Consider the following 19,726-nt stretch of genomic DNA (forward strand, 5'->3'; position numbering starts at 1 on the left):
AACTGTCTGTCACTCTTGATCCGCCACTAGCACGTTCCCCAACGCGACTAGCCCAGCAATTATTGTACGCATTCGAACGCCTGCTCGTTCAGCCGTATATCGTTAGGCCTTGGTCATTCGTTCCCGCTGGCCTGTTCCCCGCGTCACCTTATCTCTCTCTGTCTCTTAGTTTCGAGAGGAAATGGACAGCCATTGTTTCCCAGAGGGACTCTTCGTCGTCCTTCATCAAAAACTACGGCACCTGCGCTCTACCCTTCTCGTGATCTTGTGAACGAGCGAAGGATCAGATTTTGTAATATCGCAATGCATATTGACTTTTTAACGCACAGCTTTAACCCATATAAGGAACAACTGTAATGACTCGTTATATCAGCGATATAACACTGTACGTAGCATACGAGCAATTATAAAATCGCAATGGCCGTGCGAATATACGTAGCCACTCTTGCGTATCGACTGAACGCTCCGGGCTGCTTGAAAAGATAGCACGTTTTGCCTCACGGACACGTACGTGCATCTGTATAGGCATAGGTGGACGATTCCAAAGGGGGATATTACGATGATGTCATTCCTTTAGTCACTTGGTTTCTCGCTCGACATTTCCCCCTTGACTCGTCCGCATCAAGACCGGTTCTTTGTTCTCGCCGAGAAGCTCAATCTTTCACCCTCAGATACGCTCCTTAGCATTTATCTCGGTGCTTCGGCGCAGTATATCGATAATTTAAAAACACTTTCCGTACTTTCTCGTCGTAAATTTGCATTCGCAACCACCGTTCGTTATCATCGCTAACGCGTTAGGCTGCTAATCGTGGACCGTAAACGAGACAAAAGCAACGGCAGAGGTACACAAAACAGCCGCTATGTGGCCTTCGTACTTCGCACGACTTTCGACCAGCCAAGCACATTCCTGGCGAATTGCCTGAAGCCCTGAAATCATGAACGTTTCCACGAGTGAGGACGCAAAAGTATGACGGTTAGTCAAGAATCATAATATCTTTCACGGTTATGCACGATTCCGTCGTAATTTTCCCCGGCATTCCACATCTAATCCATTCCGCTCATTACGCTGGCTGGTAGTCTGTCTGTCTCTTCTCTCGCTCGCTCTTTCTTGCTCCGCTCTTCTTGCTCCGTCCTGCTCACTCCGCTCATCGGGCGAAGCGCAGACAGCTTCGCGTAGAGGAGACGCGGCCTTCCGAGAATCTACAAGCGAGAACCATCATCGAGACAGGCGGCACTCGGTCTCCCGGTCTTCTCGAATCGTCATCTCGGCATCGATCGTCAACGTCTTCTCGGAATCGTCAACGAGCGAGTCTCGCGAATGGACCGAGTAGCCATTGCTATTTCTGCACGTGGCCCATCGTTATTTAGGACGATACATCTTGACACGAGCCAAGTTTCCTCTCGCACTTCTAATACTATAATACCCCCCATTCTGGTACAGAGGCTACGCTATACCGAGAATAGAGAGGCCGTTTTAACGAGTGAAAGAAAAATTAAAGAGTCTCGGCTTAACCCTCTACGTACGTATAACCGTCAACTCTCAATGAAAGGCGTTACTCTCGCTGCACGCTACTCGCGTACTACGCTCCAATGTTATACGTGAGCGCTATGCGCTCGTTGCGCTCGGCCAGAAACGCAGCTCATTGTCAGAAATCCTCGCTAGAGAGTCACGAGAGAGTTGAGGCGCGAAGGAGCGAGGGGCCGGAGATCGAAAGAGCCTACGGAAGGTCAAAAGGAAGATAAACCAAAGAGCATACAGCCGTATAGGATTTATTCGCGTATCGGTAAACGGACGGAGAGACTCGTGTCTTGGGACTCGTTATTCTCCGTTAAACGTTGTCTTGTTTCCTCAATTTCTTGGCTCCGCTTGCTTTCGATACTGAAAACGGTGCTCTTTTACTAGCTCTGGGCAATATACATATATATGTCAGTCGAAAGGTCTTCAACCTCCTGGGTTAGTTTCTCACTCGCGAAAACCGACAAACACATTAATCACTCTGGCCGTTCTGACGCATCGGGACTTGCGCACCGTATGCGTACACACGCATGCCATAAGTAGAGATCTCACACGTTGAACGTATCGCGCACTACGTTCACCAGTGTCTCTCTAAGGACGCGAAGCAGTACAGCAAATGTAACTCGCGGTCCCGTAATACATGCCCTCCGGGTAGATTATCTTACTGGACCGGGAATGGCTGCTGGGGTTATACAAGAAAGGAATATCAAGCATTTCTCTATGACAGTCGGATCTTCCTTACTCTGTGTCTCGTAGTACCAGCAGTCGTGTTGCACCTTCGATCAGGGCCAATTCTCGACGCTAGGAGCGTACACCCAGGCTAGCCCAGCTAAAGAACAATGTACTGGCGTTTTGCCAACCGACTCGCGCCGTGTGTCGAGTTTCGACTGTCGGCAGGCTGGTTACCCGTCTGCCTTCTCTATTACGACCCTAGTCAAGTTTGCCATTCTTCGGGGATCTATAGATCGCCCTAAAATAATGTCTCGACAAGAGGTCAACAGTGCCAGAGACGTTACTCAAGATCTACTACCACATCGGAGTACGGAACGTGTCGTTGAACCCGGGATAAAAAAAAATAGCAGACAATTTTTCACGAAAATTCTTCGAAACCGTGTTCACGCCTCAGCAAATTCCGCGACTCCGCGATCAGCAAGTAGGAAAAGTCGGGCGATTCGGACTTTGCGCAATAACAAATCGTAGCGGGAGTATGTTTTGCAAAAGTCATGACATGTCACTGGTAGGTGCTGCAGTAAATTATTGAGCTACGCGGTAATGTTGCAATTTAATTTAACTAGGTTAAAAAGTTATCACTGTAGCGATTCGTATATGCCGTGAGTTTCGCTGAAATCTCACGTAGCTTCAGTTAACCGCGACGCGAGGAGAAGGAAATCGAGCGTGGTAAAGTTTCCCTTCCATTGGTTAACACACTCTGCACTGTCTGGGGTCTTATATGTTTTATCTCTTTTGTAATGGGAATCCATTTTACCTCCCTTCGGAGCATGGGTACCGTGGTAAACTTCCCTTTCGTTTCCATGAAGCGACGCGCTCACTTTCTACTCCGGTGCTGTCGAGCAACATGGATAATCGCGTGTACGGAAATCGCTCCTTGATCGAGACAAGATAACGGGAGAGTAATCATTGCCGAGCCCCCGTCCTCTTCCTGATGGCTTTTAACAATCGTTCGATATTTATTATGGATATTTTTCATGGTTATCAATATCACGTCTAAAGATAATTGATTCGGATCGATATTTTTGTTAATTACTTTGGTTAGACCTCCGTCGATCTGTGGAGGCTGCAAATTCGGTAATGCGTGACGGCTATGCAAACTGTATTGGGATCAAGATGAAATCTGGGTAAGGATAACTTTTGGCACGTTCACTTGCACGACCTTCGAAAATATAACGAAGTCTCCTCTGCGGCCGGAAAGACTAGATCGACAGGTAGCGACACTCCACTCGTCCACAGTGTTATTCAATAGCTGAAAATAAACGTGGAATTGGAATAGATATAAAGCATAGGCGATCGAATCTTTTGTCGAACGACAATGATGGCTGCTGCTGTTTTCTGACGCTTGAGAATCAGGTGCATGAATCTTATTTCTCCTTTAACGTCCGTCATCCCTATTTGTCGCTCGTTACTTCAGTGTCTTTTGGCACACCTCTCAAACTAATTCGCCGTAAGTCACTGTTAGATACGTGACTGGCACCCGAATCGACCCCGTTTCGCAACGCTCCTGGCCCGGCTCGCTCGAATTTGTAAATATAATTGCAGGGATGCCGATTGGCACGCGTCGTTCACTCTCGGGCCGATACACGCGAGGCTAAAAAGAATACACGAAGACCCACGGCGATTTCTTGCTTTTACTTTTGTCTTCTTACTGGGCTTCGAACGTATATCTTGTTATACGCATGCGAATGACTATCGCCCACGACGAAGCCCCAAAAATGTACCTAGTCAATATGGTATCTCTTGGAAAAAAAAAAAATAAATAATGAACACTCTTTACAGGCAATATATACTCTTTATTATCGACAGGCACGAAAGAGTCCTCTGTGTCACGAAAATATATCGGTACGAATTATTTTGCTTTTTTAAATACCACCTTTCATTATGATATCATTATCGATTCTATAGAAAAATACGGCTTATTGTACTGCGTTGCGTGTTGACAACTGGCGACGAATTAGGCGGCTTGCGTAATAGCCCGTTGAATTTTAATAAACCTCCAGAGCCAGTCTGTATAGTTGATATCGATCCATAAGCATAATAAAGACTGACTCTGGTATTAAGTAAAGGAACGAGGATGAGGTCAACGGAACATTGGAACATTTCACAAGGTGCTAAGGAGGCCGAGTAAAGATCGTTCTTAACTCGTATTTCGATTCCCCATGAATACTTCCTAGGGGGAAGACTTACGACATGGAAGCCCCGGAGTTTTCTTTCGTTATTCGAGCGTGATGGCTCCCTCCCCGACTGAAAGTAGGAAGTCCAAGAATCCAAATAGCAGGTTGGCCCGTACTCGGTGACCTTAGCCGCAATTTCAAGCCGGCAAGGATTCTACAGGGTTTTCCGATAAATAATAACCAGAAAACTACTGTAAAAATATAATTGATTAAAAAAAAAAATTGCCGAAGGATTAGTATCTTTCTGAAAGTGTTTCCTGACTTAACGTTCAGCGTGCCTTTCAAGGATTACTGGTACAGTGACGAGCAGTCACTTGACACACATATGAAGTTAAAAAAAAGCCCAATCGGAATAAAAGATCTGCAAGGTATGGCCTTGCGCGACCAGTTACATTCGGTTAATCGCAATGACTTATTCGTGCGAATAAGTTCACGGTCGTGTGAACATCCGATCGATTTCATTCGATCGAAAGTCTCTCCAGTCGCAGGAGAAAGACATATAAAACCTGCCTCTCTAGTCACGACAATTCCATACCTACCCATTATATTGTCCTTTAGCGATGTCTCAACCGCCATACTAAGCTTAACCCTATAGGCAAACGTACCGAGTGCCTCGTTCCGTACCCTACTATGTACTACGCGATGGCGAGTTCCAAGAGCGGCGACATAACGACCCTCGCGGACTCTGGGACTCTCCAGACTATCGAGCATTTCCTGCAACGGCGGATGCGCACCGGCGTGCCTCAGATCCCGTGGCTCCCAGTCGAAGCCATAGGAGTCATTGGATGACTGCGGTGCATCGACCTGGATACCGAGAGCACCACTGAATACTAATCGCCAAAGTAATCATCCAATTGTCTCGATGACCGAAACGTCGCGTACGATCTTTTCTCTGCACGTGACGATGCGCCATGTGCTTAGTTATCGTTACAAATGACTTCTACCACTTCCGTCGTTAACGTTTATTACTCTTGCAAAATTTCACTGCCTGTTGCTGCTCCCTCGTTCGGCCTGACTTTTTATACCGGCCCGTTCACGAGACCCGCTGGCTGCTCTCACGAGACTCGACAATGAATTTCAGTTCTGAGGGATCGTAAAAAAGATACTAGGTGTCGTGACGCGCAGTGTACACTTCTCGTCGTCTTCGCACGCTCTCCTATCTCCTATCGCAATTCTTCTATCTCGCTATCTTGGTACGGACTCGTCATCGTCCTACAATCGCCGACTCGCACACGAATATCAGCGAGAACGGGCACGCACGGAGGAACGCGTAAGCCTGGACGTTGTGTTGGTCGCGAGCTGAGCTCCCATTGGCTCTCGGCAGTCCGGCTGACTCCACTCGGCCAGACCCGGCGTCGCCTCTTATCCGCTAGCCATTACGCCACACGTTGCGGCGTTCTCACAATGTCTCTATACACACGCACGTACCGGCCTAACCTGGCGAACGTGCGAGAACGCGAAATCCACTCTCTACAACACTTGACTAACGTACAATCGCGATTCTCAATAGGGTATTGCTTTAGGATATGGCAACCGTGTGATTTTGAAAGTCCGCCAAAAGGATTTTACAAAGACGCCGATTCCCGCGGTGCTCAACGTTCTCGTGGGTCGTATAAGCGGCTAGATACATGATACTAGATTACGCTTTTATCTCCTAGTCAGGAGTTGAGTAGATTTTTATGTTTAGTGCTGAGTAATCGTCTTATGGTGCTTTGCTGCATGATACTTTTTTCTTTCATTGCGATTATTTGTCCTCTTTAATCAAGCGTTACCAAACTTCGACCATGCGGCTGGATTCGCGTACGAAGTAGCAAGGCCAGGTCCGAGGACTTTAGTAGAAAGGAACGGAAATCGGAAGTGCGCAGTGCAGAAGAGGAACCGTCCCCAAGGTTATCTGGATTAAGAACCGTGCGAACTACGGGGGCAAAAAAAATGGTAACTCGGTGAAATTTAATACGCGAGACATTAGAGTTGCACATTTTTTTTTATGTTTTTTTTTTTACTGAATGCGAACGAGTTACAATCACATAATTTGTAGCGCAAACAACGCCACGCACTTACGTTCCCTGAATTTTCGCCAAACGGTACCGAAATGCTGCCCTTGTTATTTACTGGCTGTTTACGACCACGTTAATCCTAAGCATCCTGCTTTTACGCAAGCTCTCCCAAACTACGCGTAATTTATGCACAGACACTGCCAAGTGGAACGGGATATCGGCTGATGCTGGACATCGGATACCAAAATTGTCGCAGCTGTAGTCTATCGCGCGAAGTGAGCTCCATTGCGTTGCTATGTATGTTGAAAATTGTTTGCGTCTACTCGCGGATAGCTTAATGCACATTAGACGCAGTAACCAGGCAAGCGTAGTGCAGTTGCAGTACGTTTCCACGGCTGGGTACGAGCCAGGCCGTGACTCTGGATGCAAATAGGAAAATTTCCATCGCGACTGGACGATCGTACGACATGCAGACACCGCGCGAACCGTGCATTGCTTATTGTAATTTCCATGTATACGCTAGAGTCCGTAGAGGCGTGACAGATTACTTATTGCCAGCCAATTCTTTCATTTCAAGTAGAACTTTCTCTTCGGCGTAATGAACACTGCCAAACCATCGCCTTCTAGCCTCCATTGAATTCCTTTACTTTCATTTACTAAGATTTACGTAATTTTCATCGCCTCAATTCTATATCTACCATCTTACGGTATCTCGATTATCTCAGTGTTTCTCGACGTTCGATCATCTCGAATAGTTTTGCAGTGTCTATCGAGTCGTCGAGCTTCGACGGTCGTATTTCTTATCTTTTATTAGTCGTTGCTTATTGCGCTGCGGACGGCGACTGCGACTCCGGAACACGGAGACTCCCTGTTTGCTGAGCTGGTGCAGTCCTCGGTTCTCGCTGGTGGATCGTGTTATTTTAAGAACAGCCATCTTGGTCCCCATTCCTTTTTTGTCAGTTACTGCGCCCACTCGGTATCTCCTTGAATATGCGTATGACGCTTTTACAGAGTGATACTGATAATAGTCATAAGCGAAAGGAAATATTTTGTTATAATGTCAACAACTTATCATCATCACGTAACATCGATCAACTCGTAAACAACGGATTCAAGCGTTGATTTCCTATCGAGATTCTAGGGTCCTCGTGTTTACTTCGAAAATTCTCTTTGGTCGATTCCTGGATATCCTGAAATGTCTACGTGCGACAGAATTATGAAGCAGCCATTTATCCGTACAATTTATGGATTCAGTAATATTTTTCAATTTTTTATTTCAAAGCCTTATCACTACCTCGGGACGTTCACGAGCGAATCACGCAGGCGTGCGTAACGAGTAATCAATGCGATAATAAGCCAAACGGGAACACGTAAGCGATCTTTGCGTCCATTGCAGATACTAAGGCAAAACAATATATCGCGCTCCTTTTTTTTTCTTTTTTTCAAGAGAACGAAGAATAAAGCTAAAGTTCTCTCGGCCGTGATTCCCGGCAATCTTTATACCCCCGTCCGTAATGAGATTGCCGCACTCAGGGAGCGTCGATAAAAGGAATGCTAAAGAAAATATTTAAAAAGAAGTCATTTCTGCCTGCTTTTTTTTTCCTTTCTTTCTTTCTTTCTCTGACACGGATAAAGACTTATCAATGCAAATGACGAGAGAAGAGGCCACGATAACACCGAGATTCTCCGAGAGGTTGAAGGCTGTAGACATCTTGGCACCATAATAAAGCTACGTTCTTCTTATCTAATCGTTCGCTCCTCGAGTCAATAATAATAAGAACGTATAAAGCTCCGAGACAGAACGAAAATAATCTAATGACTGTAATTGCAGGTAGAAGACTATGCCCCGGTGTTCTTAACAATTTATACATACTCGAGTCATCCGTTATATCAGTACTTATTTTGGTCGTTTCCATTGAGCCAGAACGTGCGAATTAATCTTATCGCAGATAAGTAATGCCTCGTCGTCACTTATGTATTTATCCCACGCACTAGTATAGTTACTCACTGTCTTCTCTCTCTCTCGGATCGCCGTGTCTCGACCATATAGTACATTCGCATATGAATGCCTCTATAGAAGCGCGTATACGCGCGTTCGGCTGCAAACCGGCATAGCATTACGCCAGTGCAGTTTTCAGCCTTGACATTGTCCCCCGTTGCCCCAGTGGGCACCGGCTGCTTACGTAACCTGCTGCCAAGGGACCGAGCCCACGTGCTAACTCGACACACGCTAATGTCATCCGGGCGTCGCGATGCACACGATTAGCTGTCTTTAATTTTCTTAAGCTATTTAAAAATTTTTCCTCACGTGGATAAGCCGAGAGCATCAGTTATGGGTATTTATGTTTGGCCGAGATTTACGTGACGTCACTATAGGGAAACACTGCGCCCTGAAAATACGGGAACGCTCGAACAAAGGGAACTATTTTAGCCCGAGCATTTCATGGAACTGACCCGCGACCAGTTGTGTTCTCCTCACTCGTATTTGGGTCAGCACTGTATAGGCTATATACACTCTCCTATGTACAGGCTGTTCCAAATATAGAGTCACCTCGTTTTGAGACTGATGGAGAGGTTGTTAAATTTCGGTTCTAGTTAACGCCATTCTGTCGCATCCAAATCTCTTGTACACGGTTCACTACCGATTTTGTTTATAGATGCCTCTCGTAACTTTGCATTCAGATAGGACCGACTGGATATGGCAGATTGTGTCGAAGTTACTGGACGGAACTGGGAAAAACGTAACGTCATGGTCTACGTGGATGTATTCACGATTCTCGAATTATAGGTTTTGGCTTTCCTCCAAACCTTCGAGACGTCGTTTCGTGAGGTACACTCGCTCTTCCAGAACCCTGGCAAATTTCTATAACTTGTATACGTACTCTTATCCCTGTAGATTCATTTTGTATTTAACTCGAAGATCCATAAGATTTCGTGGAATTGCTCGTATCACTCTATAATGTTTATATATTAAGTCACGTTCTCAAAACTTAATACTTAGTTTATACACATTCATCTCGTATAAAAACACATTAGATTCTTGGAAACCATCGTAAAGTGCCTTTATTGCTTATATATGTATATTACTTTCACTGTAGTCGTATACCACGTCCAGAATCTGTTTCAGAAGAATGAACGACTATTTGCCGTAACGAAATAGCGCATGTGAAGTAGCGTAAACGACGAGGGGCTGGGCTGGCTGAATAACAAGGAATAGCCGATGTCGGGCTAGTGAACTCGTAACTGGGTCGTAGTTTTCGATCGCTCTGCTATATTAACGACTAACTTCCCTCACGAGCGGGAGATACCCCTTTCGAGATTTTCGCAATCAGGAAGCCTCGAGCATCACGTCCTAACGAGAAATATCACTTTTATGAAATCAGGCACTATGTATATATATATATGTATATATGTATATACACATATTGTATATCGTACTGCATGAATACTAGGTCGTTTTTTAACACACCCATGATACACGGAGGATGCTGAAAAACTTCATTCTACGTATTATTCATTTGTTCGTAAACGAAAAAAAAAACAACGAAATCAATAACGAGTCTCAAAAAAAGAGTGACAGCAACCACTTTATTTTCACCCCGGAGTGTCCGACTGATAAGACGTTGTTTGTCTCGTAACCGATATCTGCGCACTGATACGGAGCCTTGAACGCAAGCACACGTGACTCCCGTTGGATTAGAATTGTGATTTTCTCCGATAATACGCCATTTTCTCTTGTCTATATCGTGTCTCGGAGCGTACGTGGAAAGTTACCGATTCCGAGAGCCGTTCCTTGAAATCGTGGAAACAAACAAAGTGGATCCGTTATATCAATAGATCTCTGACTGATTCGCATCCAATGATGACTATTAGCATGTTAACACGATCGTTTAGCGAGAGTTCCGGCATGTGATATATACATAGTATACAGAAAATAGTGAGACACACAAGAGTGTATTCTATTTCTGGATTTATAAACGTAAAGCGCAGACTGCTGGCTACGCAAAAATATTGTAGCTAACGAGAATAGAAGCTCATTGGCGAAGGGCAGGGCTGAGGGAGCGTGGGTGGATACGTCATTATTATACATTTCGGCTCCTGCAAGTTACTCTCTTATCGTCGTTTCTCGCTCTGTCTCTCTTTACTTCGCTTTCTCTCCCAACATTATTCACTCATATAAATATCTCGGTGTGTCTCTTGGAATCACAAAATTAATCACGCAACATCTGTTTTTCGTTTGAGTTAGCATGTTATTTTGTTTTTGTTTTTTTCAACTTCATCTAGATTATGCAGTCGATCTTCTATCGGTTAAGCAGTCAAGGACCGACCTTGTCGGCAAGAAGATTTAGGTTGATTTATCTCATGATAATATCATAGCAACCAATTTCAATGAATATCATACATGGATGGCGAGTCTGTCACAAAAATACATACGTCATATAAAGAAAATACAGAATGTTATTTATAGATTTATAGATACTGCATTCCAAGAAGTGTATGTGTTTAACTTTGTAGTCTTAAATATGGTACTGGATTGAAGTTCTGTTCCGGGAGGAAAGCGAAGTTACGCAATAGCTGCTGTGCGATATGCAAGCTAAAAGTTTTCTCTCTGACAAGGCTCCTCGACTGGTCGCTTGTTTAACGTAGCTTTCGATGCAACGCGTTATTACATTTGAATGCACCTTTTACGCACGTTCTCTCTTTTATATATGTATATATAGCGAAGGAGCTACACTATCTTTTAAACCGAACGACCCTGATTTGTTCAGATTGCTAAGGATCTACTCGGACTTAATCTATAAGTTCGTAGAATCGTACGTAATTATCATACTCAGGTATTATCTTGAAAAACTTTTATGTCCATATCTCTTTCACTATCCCCATCAATGCGGACGTCACACAGTCTGATCGTCTTTCTTGAGATACACCTAAGGCAATCCTTTTAGCGAGTACTAGACAGTATAGCGGAGTTCGAGGCCGATTGACGCTTCGCGTGAAGCCCGGCTACCTTCGAAATCTGGGTTAAGCACTAAATACTCTGATGTTCATTAAATTGGTCGAAATCTGAACTGTTCGAGCTTTTTCAAAAGCTTCACCAAAATTCACACGGAGATATGGCACTACGAGATGTAATAACACGAGTATTACGCGATTGAATGATTTTCGCTAAATCAGTCATTAATCACAGTTCAATAGCCCGCACAGGCATAGTTTTTCATTCCCATTAATCGCTCACATAAATTGTATTAATTAGCCTTGCGCAATGATCCTAGTCGTTCCGCATGCGTTTGAACGCAAGAGACTAATTGTAAGCCAAGGTAGAAACACTCCGCGCTATAATGTCGGCCGCTGACAATGTGTCTGGCTGTTTCAATGCTCATGTATAATTTTGCCGGCTGTGTCGTGGCGAGTTTTAGTCGACTCGAGTCTGAGCATTTCGCAAGGAACACCTGTGGGGCATTATTGCGTACCTACCTTGAGCCCTCCTACTGTGCGATTCACTAAGACTGGAATCGATCTCCTTCAAGCAAGACGGATGAAATATAAAAGCGAATTTAAATCTGGGACACGTAGGTGACAGACATGAGAGACGGGTAGTCGCCACAGCGTCATTGCGATGCCCAGAAACAGACCCGATAGAGACGCACCTGGGTGAGCTGAGGAGTACGACGAGAGGGTGCAAGGGTGAAGGGGGCCCTCGCAAGCTCTAGGAATAGCACAGCGCAGGAAGTGGCGTGTTTCGTGGGAGCTTTCCTTGGACGCTTCTGTATCGTGTCGATCCCGATAACTATACGAATATTATCCACACTGCAGCTCGAACTACGCAAACCAGTGGGAATAACCGTTGCTTTCTGGGAGCTTAGAACCGATCTAGATTTCGTATCCTCGTACAGCTGCCTACGGGAAACTCGACGGTTAATCAATGACCTTCCAGGATCCTTACTTGATAACCGACAGCGAATTAATTTCTGGACTCCTTTTTTTTATTATTCCCTTGATTGGCAGAGCGATATTCCTCGAAACCGGTAATTGATCGCAATTGGGTTAACGAGCGGCTTAGATTAGGCCGATCTTTTAACGTGGACCTTTACGTCTCGTACCGCGACACTTCAACCAAGCATAAACTTCTTCCCCTATAGTCGGTTTACGATTTCAATGTGCTTTTTTTTAACAGATCAAAAACAAGGAAGTCTCTAACGAGCCCACACGTGGCTCTGTACAGAATTTTCTTTACGAAATACGACACGTGCATAGGTTTCCACTCAATTATTTTTTATTTCTCTATTTTACCGTGTATTTATCTAGTTTTATGGAAATCCACGTGTCATTCGTTGAAAGTTGCGAACTGTCAAAAAAACACATTGAACTCGTGTATCGACTATAGTAGGCACACGAGAAGCGCATCCTGTACGTGCAGGCGGTACTTTTTATTTTCTCAGAAAGGAAGACCTAACGGATGACTCGGCCAAATGACGTTTTTACTTGGGCACGACCAGCATCCTCGTATGATCGCGTGTCCTCGTGCTCTCCTGTTCTGCGTGTTCCGATGTTCTCTCGCTGTATGCCTTTGGCACTCGCTACTACCTCGCTCTTCTCTCCTCTGTGCTCCTCCTCGCCATGCTACGTTTACGCTCCTTCTTTCTTTACTCTTCGATGGCTGCTACTGCGCAAGGCCATTGGGTTCGCCGGGAACGTCCATTCCTCTCGTTACTATGGTTCTGCTCTGAGCTGTGCATACACTCTTGGGCTTTCGAGATCGAATTACCAAGCAGGTATGAAGTTCCCTTCTTCAAGGTGAAAAAATACTACAGAGATTTTCAACCCTCGCGTCAGTACTGCGTAAAGGAGGGGATAACGATGACGAGATTGGATTTTAAATATCCTCCTATAATTATACCATTGACTGTTTAAAACTTTTCTGAAAAGACTCTTTTGTCCTACATGACGTAAACGACTGACGGATTCTCTTATACTTGAACGAATTCGCGAGTTACTCGTAGCTTTCGATAATTGCACGGAGCGAAGTCCATTCCGCGTTTGACTCGAGTCCAGTCGACTTGCCTCGCCTCGAATCGAACCGGCTGACACAATTACCTTCCAATCGCTCGCCTCCGCCGTTTCCTTATAAACCACGATCGACCGCCATGATCGTTCGGAATTGATCTGGATCGTTTTAGAAATGCCGATGGAAAGAAAGGAAAAAAAAAAGGATCTGACGTGTTGTTGCGTATGGCGAAGAGAAAAAAAGGGGAATAAGGTGGGGAAAAAAATTGCAAAGGAAAACGGAGTACTTCGGACACGAAAGAAAATGTCTGATTACGTATCGAGCAGTTAGCGAGTATAAACCTCGGCAGCTGATGCAACTTGAAAATTCTCTTGAAGGTTTAAATAATTTAAACCCGCGGAACGAGTGAAAATTATTATTGCTTCGCCGTTCGAGCTCAATTGTTTCAATATAACTGGATGAATTGACGGTTGTGAATAAACTTGCGATTTACACATCTGGTTTTCGCTAGTTCCCTTCCGCTCTTTACTTCCCTCCGTACCGTCATTTTTTTTTTCCCTATCTATACACTCCCGTCTCTGTCAGATCCGATACTCGGCCAATATTTCTTGTTGTTGGTGACGCAAGTGCGTGCGAATTGCAATAGGACTGACGCAATCACGGATCCTCTCATTGAGATCTTTCTAACGGGAATTCAAGCATAGGCAGAATTGTGTGTCTCCTAGCAGACAGGCGATATTCACTCTGCGCTCATCCGGGTATACTCGTGATATAAAGCGAGAATGGCATTGACCGATAGCTTCAAAATAACAGCCTAAAATGCTCGATATCTCCAGAGCTACATGTTTACTCGACAGATACTAGTCTACCGCTAGTTAACAAAACTGATCTAAAAGTTCGCTTTTATCATAACACGTACCTCTCTATGTTTCAGTGGTCTACTGCGACTACACGGCGTCCGGAAGGTCTTTGCAATTCCTCGAGGAGTACATCACAAGGGAAGTTCTCCCTTGTCTGGGGGACACACGAGCCTCCACGTCGATATGCAGTCTGCAGTCGTCCCTCTTCAGGTACCTACGACTGCAATAGAATAAGCTCTCGAAAGATATACAGAAACGGATGTGGTATAATCCTGGGAATCGATAGTCCTTAAGGAGCAAGCCGTGGGAACAGCCAAGTATCGAAGTATAGGTATACGGGGCGCAGCTATGAAATTGAAATTCAAAGCTAATGATAATCAGGGGCGGATCTTATCTATGGTAGAAAACTCATTGTCCGGCTAGTACTGCAAGGAAGCCGAATGGCAACGTGTCTGGAAGCACGCATAGCTTGTTTACCGTAGGGCGTTATGTAGGGCAACAGCATTGGGGTTGGCGCAAGCAGAGGTTGCGCCCGAGCTTGTAGGTGGTACGAAGGCTGGGCTCCCGCTATCCCAGATCAATATCCACGCGGCACACCACCTACTCTCTCAGCCAGTCCTCTAGGGACAAAGAGGCTGCTACCCCTTCCGAATAGTCTCTGCTCTTGGCAAAAGCCAGCTACTCGCTCGTACGACCCCTCGACTACGTCCCGATACCTAGACTGATATGTTTATGCTCTATTTCAGACACGAGGCCAGAGACATAGTGAGACACGCTGTTGGGGCTGGTGAACAAGACGCTGTCCTGTTCACTGGACATGGTACCGCCGGAGCCCTACGTACTCTTTTACGTCACTTAGATCTATCGAGACCCACCGTCGTCTTTGTCGGTCCCTTCGAGCATCATGTCAATCTACGACCGTGGCGCGAGCATGGTGTCAAGGTGAGTAACGTCGCCCAGGCCCTTTTATTACATTATTATTCTCCTTTTATCTCGGAGCCGTTCCATCCTTGATATACACTCATTGCGTTCTGTTATATTCTACAGGTCGTACGCATTGCCGAGACCCGCGAGGGTTTTCTCGACCTGAATGATCTTGAGAGAAGACTGGCCAAGGAACGTGCCACTGGAGGTTCTCAATTGGTAGGATGCTTCAACGCTGCTAGCTGTATAACCGGCGTACTAGCTGACGACGTCGCCACGACGCTTTTACTTCATCAGCACGGTGCTCTCAGTATTTGGGATTACACGTCAGCTGGTAAGTTGGGAGCCGTCCTTACTATGCGGACTGTGTGTACGGAGTATCTGAATATCTGATATCCAGTACCAGTCCACGAGTCCGCGAGTCCTCTCAATCGAGACTATAACGGAATATTTCCTTCAGCGCCGTACGTTCAGATGGACATGAACCCTCATTTACCTGGAGTGGGAGAAACTACCGTGCACAAAGACGCGATAATATTCGCCGGTCACAAGTTCATCGGTGGCGTCCAGTCACCTGGTGTCCTGGTCATGAAGAGATCCCTCGTAAGGGAGGAAATAAGTCCTGAGGATATGAGAGACTCTCATAGGTATCTTCGCGATCCTGAACTCAGAGAGGAGAGCGGCACCGCCGCTGTCGTCGAGACTATTCGTTGTGGATTGGCAGTGCAGCTTAAGGAAAACGTAACACCTCAGGCTATTGTCGCCCGACAAGATAAAATATCAAAGTAAGTCATGCACCCTTGGATACTATTAATCCCTTTTCTCCGCCAGTACGTTTGTCTCTTTTTTCCTTCTTCTTTTATCTTACTTTATTCTTTTGTCTTTATTGCTACGTTACGGTCCCAAACGACGAGAGATGACTTCCGACGGTTCTTTTTCGTCACAACGCTCCTCGCGATGATGACTTAAAAATAACTTTTCGAAATACGTAAGTCAATCGAATCCAGGTGGCATCCTGTTACCGTGTTCAAGTGTCACCGTCACCGTCGACGGAGGGAATGGACAAAAATGAAATGACATCGTGCAGAGTGTCGACCATAATTCGGCGAAATCCTGAAATAAAAATCGCCTCCTCTGCCAAGAAACGTCGCGCGTTGAGAGTCTGTAAAATTTTCGCGCTTCACTTACCTGCGCCTGTCTCTCCCCCCTTTCTTGCCATCTCTTCTTTCCTCTACTCGTCTCTTCGAGCCAGCGACCTGTTTACATATATCTATACCACGTACAGACACAATATGCAGCGCCCACACGCGTACGCGTTCTCTTAAAATGACGTCGTTGAAATTCACGTTATTTCGAAAGACACGTGCACGCCCCTTATTATAAATTAAGTATCACATCCTTACTTCCATAGGTTAGAGGATGCTCGTGCTCATAGATGTTATTTTTTGTTTATTTTCAGACAAGTACTGGCACATGTGCGCACTATTCCCGAACTCATACTACTGGGTAGCACCTCGCAAAATGTCAAAAGACTGCCTATATTCTCATTTATGGTCAGACATCCGCGAGGTACTTTTCTACATCATAACTTCGTCTGCGCCGTTCTCAATGACGTTTTCGGAGTCCAGGCTAGAGGTGGTTGCGCCTGCACTGGTAGATACGCTCACGACCTTATGGGAATCAATGAGGAGTTGGCAAAGGAATACGAATCGATATTACTTCAGGAGTAAGTCTTGTTCTTACATTTTTACCGGTTTTTCCATTTTTAAGTTAGGCCCGTTGGCTAATGACGTGGCTTTACTTACAGCGAATGCAGCATGAATAGAGATGATACGAATACAGAAATGTTACGGCCAGGATTTGCCAGACTGGCATTTCCATATTTCATGTCCGAAGCGGAGGTTGCTTTTGTCCTGGAGGCATTGAAAATGGTAGCGACCGAAGGATGGAAGCTTCTACCGCAATATGTCCTCAATCCTGACACTGGCGAATGGAGACATCACACAAACAGCGTTTTCAAGGATCGCAAGTGGCTCGGTTCTATAAGATACACCGACGGCAAGATGAACACGTCTGAGAGGAGAGTATCTGGTCCAGGTGTATTTCCACAGAGCTATAGCGATTGTCTTCAGACAGCGAGGAACATCTTCAATAGGGCTAGAAAGATGGCTCAGAGGTATCCATTGCAAATTGATCACAGTGTTACCTTCACGGAACAGACTGAACAACTTCGCTGGTTCATCTTGCCGAACGAGGCCCAGGACCTTCTTCTTGGCAATTCGCAGAACGTTAAACAGGATGTTCCCTTTAATCCTGTCACATACAGATTGGGCTATGGACCTTTCGATGGTTCTAGTAACAGCTTATTAATGGCTAATGGTATTAGGAGACTGAATAGCGATATTCCCAGAACCGGGAACGTACCGGTCACACCTAATTCGCCAAGGCATCACAGTCTGCCTGTTCTTACAAAACCTGTAAACGCCACTATTCCTGACATGAAGAAACAGTCGCTAGCGGGCAACTCGAATAACCCACCGATGACAGTCACTAGGCCATTGAGGTCTACAATCTCGCCTCCATTAACGAGCCAGTTGTCACTTCCTGAATACGGTAGCAACAACAATGTCAATGGACAGAAATCACCAGCGACTTGTCCCAGTTCTCCGATGCCAGTTAGATTTGCTGTCGGGGAAGCCGTCACTCCAGCAATTCTAGGTACGCCAGCAGTAACTCAACTAATAGCCAGTGAACAAAATATATCCGGAAGAACGAGGTGTAATTCTCTTGGTAGTAGCGGCACCTCTCCGCCTATTCTCAGTCCTCAAACGATGGTCAGTCTTGGAATCAATTCGACTTCTCGGCATCGACACTGCAGCTGCAGCAGTCAGACTGAGTTGAATTCCCTTGAGTTTGAAAGTGGCAGTCCAACGCACTCTCTTGGACACGTTAATTCCTCGAGCAATTCTGACATGAGAGTAGGACGGTCCTCACCTGTATCGAACTTCTCTCAAAGCTCGGAGGACCTGCATGCTTACTTGAAGGAAGTCACTAAGGAACTGGCTACGGAGATAAAGTCAGAAATTCGTGAGGTCATCTCGAAAGTCGATGACGTCTTGTCAGAGACTAACACGTCTGAGAATACACCACAGCATCACTCAAGGAGCCACAGTCACAATCACTCGGAGGACAAACATGATTCATTCTCTGCGAGTGACATTGCTGAGTACCTTATGGAATTTTCCAAGGAGATGGCCAGCGAGGTCAAGTCTGAAATACGATGCATGGTGAACGCAGTCGATGGACTTCATAGATTTTCTCCGGATACATCAGCCTCTGATAAATCTTCTAATGGCTGTGGTTCACCTGAACGTATATTACCCAAGACTGGAGCTGTCGGAAAGCTGAGTGAACTCTCTCAAGAGAGTAAAATGTCCAGTGAGTGTTCATCGGATGAGACAGTGATATACGTGTTAAAGCCAAGGGAGGCCGAAGGTAAGACAGACGACGAGGAACACAGCGGTACGGAGATAGATATAAAGACTCTTCCAAAAATTTATTCCACAATAAATTCCGTGAGTTCCCAAGACAGCGGAATTAATCTGTCGTTTCACGAAAATGACAGATCCGTCGATTCGGAGTTGAGAAGGAGCAGCAGTGCAGAGTCAAATTCAAACAGCTGTCGAAGGCTCAGAATGACCGGGAACAGGGGCGGCAAACAGAATCGTGTGAATGATCTCTCCGAGGACGAAGAGGCTGTGTCCGAATATTCAGGTTTGGAAGATGACGACAGGCCCGTTGCGAGTATTACACCAGAAGATGGTTCGTCTCCACAGTGGCATTGTCCACCGAAGAACATTTGGAAACCGGCAGTAGAGGCTATGCAGGAGTTTGACATGATCAAAGACAACGATCGCATCATGGTGTGTTTATCTGGAGGCAAGGACTCGCTATCTCTTTTGCACACTCTTCATCAGTATCGATTCTATGTGCGATCGAAGGGAATCAATTTCGAAATAGGAGCGGCTACCGTGGATGGAGGTGGATACGATCCACTTAGATCCATGTCGTACTTGAAGGCTTTGAACGTTCCTTATTTCTACGAGGAGCAAAGTGCTACGAGTCCCGAAGAAGAGGCCCATACCACGCGAGCCTGCAGCTTCTGTAGCAGGTCCACGAGGGCGAAATTGTACTCGGTGGCTAAACGCAATGGCTACAACGTCCTCGCACTGGGACAGCACTTGGATGATCTCACCGAGAGTTTCCTCATGTCAGTCTTTCACAATGGTAAACTGAGAACGATGAAAGCCCACTATTACATTAGGGAACAAGATCTTCGAGTCATTCGACCGTTTGTCTACGTGCGCGAAAAGGCCCTCAGACAATTTACAGAAAGCAAGAAGCTTCCGGTTGTTCGAAATACCTGCACTACCTGCAAAGATGCTCCTAAGGTATGTCTATAGATCTCTGATCGGGCAGCCTTATATTTTTATCATATACGTATCATGCCTAAGGAA

General features: G+C 45.5%; 1 protein-coding gene across 1 annotated transcript in view; it reads left to right on the plus strand.

Annotated features, from left to right (window-relative positions):
• Nucleotides 1-19,726, plus strand: part of LOC107266762 — a 30,551-nt gene that overhangs the window by 7,870 nt on the left and 2,955 nt on the right. Inside the window, exons 2-7 of the mRNA XM_015737581.1 lie at nt 14,360-14,495; nt 15,032-15,227; nt 15,333-15,543; nt 15,670-15,994; nt 16,669-16,935; nt 17,017-19,660. Of these exons, the coding sequence (XP_015593067.1) occupies nt 14,360-14,495; nt 15,032-15,227; nt 15,333-15,543; nt 15,670-15,994; nt 16,669-16,935; nt 17,017-19,660 (3,779 nt within the window). The remainder of the gene's footprint in view (nt 1-14,359; nt 14,496-15,031; nt 15,228-15,332; nt 15,544-15,669; nt 15,995-16,668; nt 16,936-17,016; nt 19,661-19,726) is intronic.

Source organism: Cephus cinctus, unplaced genomic scaffold, assembly GCF_000341935.2.
Source record: "Cephus cinctus unplaced genomic scaffold, Ccin1 Ccin1_scaffold0330, whole genome shotgun sequence".
Lineage (NCBI taxonomy): Eukaryota > Metazoa > Arthropoda > Insecta > Hymenoptera > Cephidae > Cephus > Cephus cinctus.